Here is a 1,986-nt window from a genome sequence, read left to right as displayed (position 1 = left end):
TGCTCAGAAGTGGATTACTGTGAAATATGTTAAATACTATGTTCTTCTTAGACAGTAAGAGAGAGCGCATCACTGATCAGTATAGAAAAATCAAGGGTTGTCATTTGTAAGGGTAGTTTTTCTCCGTTACCACTCACAACTTAGCATGTTGCGACGGGTAATTCGAATTACGGCAAGGCTTAGCTATGTGCATCAGGCTTTGAAATTGTTGTTATCCAGCACACTGCTCCTTTGAATATATTGTTTTTCTCTTACTTCGATTCGATGTACGACAGTAGTCTAATAAACCCGTTAGCATTAAATACAGTGTATACGCAAGGTGCTGTTAAATTCTTATTTTATTGCTACAATATCAAGGTACCTAAAATCTATATATTTACGTTACTTCATTACAGATCGTGACCACGTTACATATACATCGATTTATACATACTCGTCGTATCAAAATATATAACAAGAGATGACAAAACGTCAATTTGCGCTAAAGAAGGTGTTAATGAAAATTTTCGTTGACGACTCTTCTACAAAAGTTAACTCTATTTCATCTTCTAGAGCACGCAAACGGTTTATGTGCTCTTGATATCATAAATCTTTGCTGCCGCGAGTCAAAGGACTAGAAACTACACACGGTTATGCTGAGGGTGTGTCACAGAATTCCCCAAACAAGGCCAATGCCGGTCATAATAAATATGACCGCGCTATTATAATGATATTGATATATTATATTGATATATACCGCTATTTGACTTGTTGCTGCTGCCGTCGATCCTGCTCTTGTTTCTGTTATTGATCTGACGCATTTGAGTGTTTTTTCCTTATTTGATTTTTTCTTGCTGTTGTTGTTGTTGCTGCTGCCGCCGCACCAACTGCTACAGCCGTCTCTGTTTATGAGCTATACCTTCATCTTGAGCTTCTCAGTACGCGGCTGATTACAGAATCTGGATTCGAACATTTACGCAACCACTATAAAATAACAGTTGTAGAGACACGCGTGTTTATACGTCGATAAACGACCAATCCCACGTAACCGTGATCCGCGGATTTATTCACAACTGCTTAATTAACGCCGCCAGGTGGCAGATCGTCGTCTTCGTCGTCGGTGAACGTGAGTGGCTTGATGAGTTTATCTTCGATGCAGTCGTCAAGATAGACGGCGACGTCAAACTGCCAGCACTTTACGGCCCACGGGTTCCTGCAACGATCAGTGAACACTCCCTGTACGTATACGGCCAACGGTCGGATCGTATAATGCAAAATATATGCGATATTAAAATTACATTATGTATATTTATGTGCAATAGCACATCCTATCAGGAGTGAATAATAATATATCTATTATTATCTAATCTATTATTATTCACTCCTGATCATATTATATGATTATGCATGATGGTTACACATTAGGCCTATGTATAAGTATATTATGGAAAAGCTAACAGAAAGGAATGGAGGTTGTGGACAAGTCTACGTTAGTTCGGGGGGAGGGGGCATGACGGAGCGCATGCGTGGCAGGAGTGGCGAAGACGGTTTACAAGAATGAAAATTACGACAGGGAAACAGACGTGATATTTTGACGTGATATTTAATAATAATTGCCGCAATTTAATTTGGTTCGGATTTCAAATTCGAGTCCTAAGCTTGGCAATTGGCATTACTTTGGTCGCTTAAAAACCTTTAGTAGGCCTACATAGTAGTATATACTAATTATAGTTTAATGATGATGGCAAATCTTACCATGCGTGGAAGCCATGTGCATTAAAGATCTTATTTGCACAAGCAAAGTCATCAGCAATATCATCATCTACCAAGTCTGAAAAACGAAATATTCTTGTTTTATTTTCTTTCAATTAAAAACAATTACTATATTAGTCTTGATATGAGCGTTATTTCCTATCCGTGCGTCCATCAGTCTGTCTGACTCTCCACCTCTTTGTCCACCCGTCCTCGATATGTAGGTATATATATATATATATATATATATATATA

The 1,986-nt window shown here is 38.3% G+C and overlaps 1 protein-coding gene across 1 annotated transcript in view; it reads right to left on the bottom strand.

Annotated features, from left to right (window-relative positions):
- Positions 1-320: 320 nt before the first annotated feature.
- LOC106810182 (lysozyme C-1-like) overlaps positions 321-1,986 on the bottom strand; it is a gene marked incomplete in the record, with an annotated part of 5,934 nt that continues 4,268 nt past the window's right edge. The window contains 2 exon segments of the mRNA XM_014813464.1: positions 321-1,192; positions 1,735-1,810. Of these exon segments, the coding sequence (XP_014668950.1) occupies positions 1,057-1,192; positions 1,735-1,810 (212 nt within the window).

Source organism: Priapulus caudatus, unplaced genomic scaffold (assembly GCF_000485595.1).
Source record: "Priapulus caudatus unplaced genomic scaffold, Priapulus_caudatus-5.0.1 Scaffold416, whole genome shotgun sequence".
Taxonomy (NCBI): domain Eukaryota; kingdom Metazoa; phylum Priapulida; class Priapulimorpha; order Priapulimorphida; family Priapulidae; genus Priapulus; species Priapulus caudatus.
This window is presented reverse-complemented; position numbering and strand designations above follow the sequence as displayed.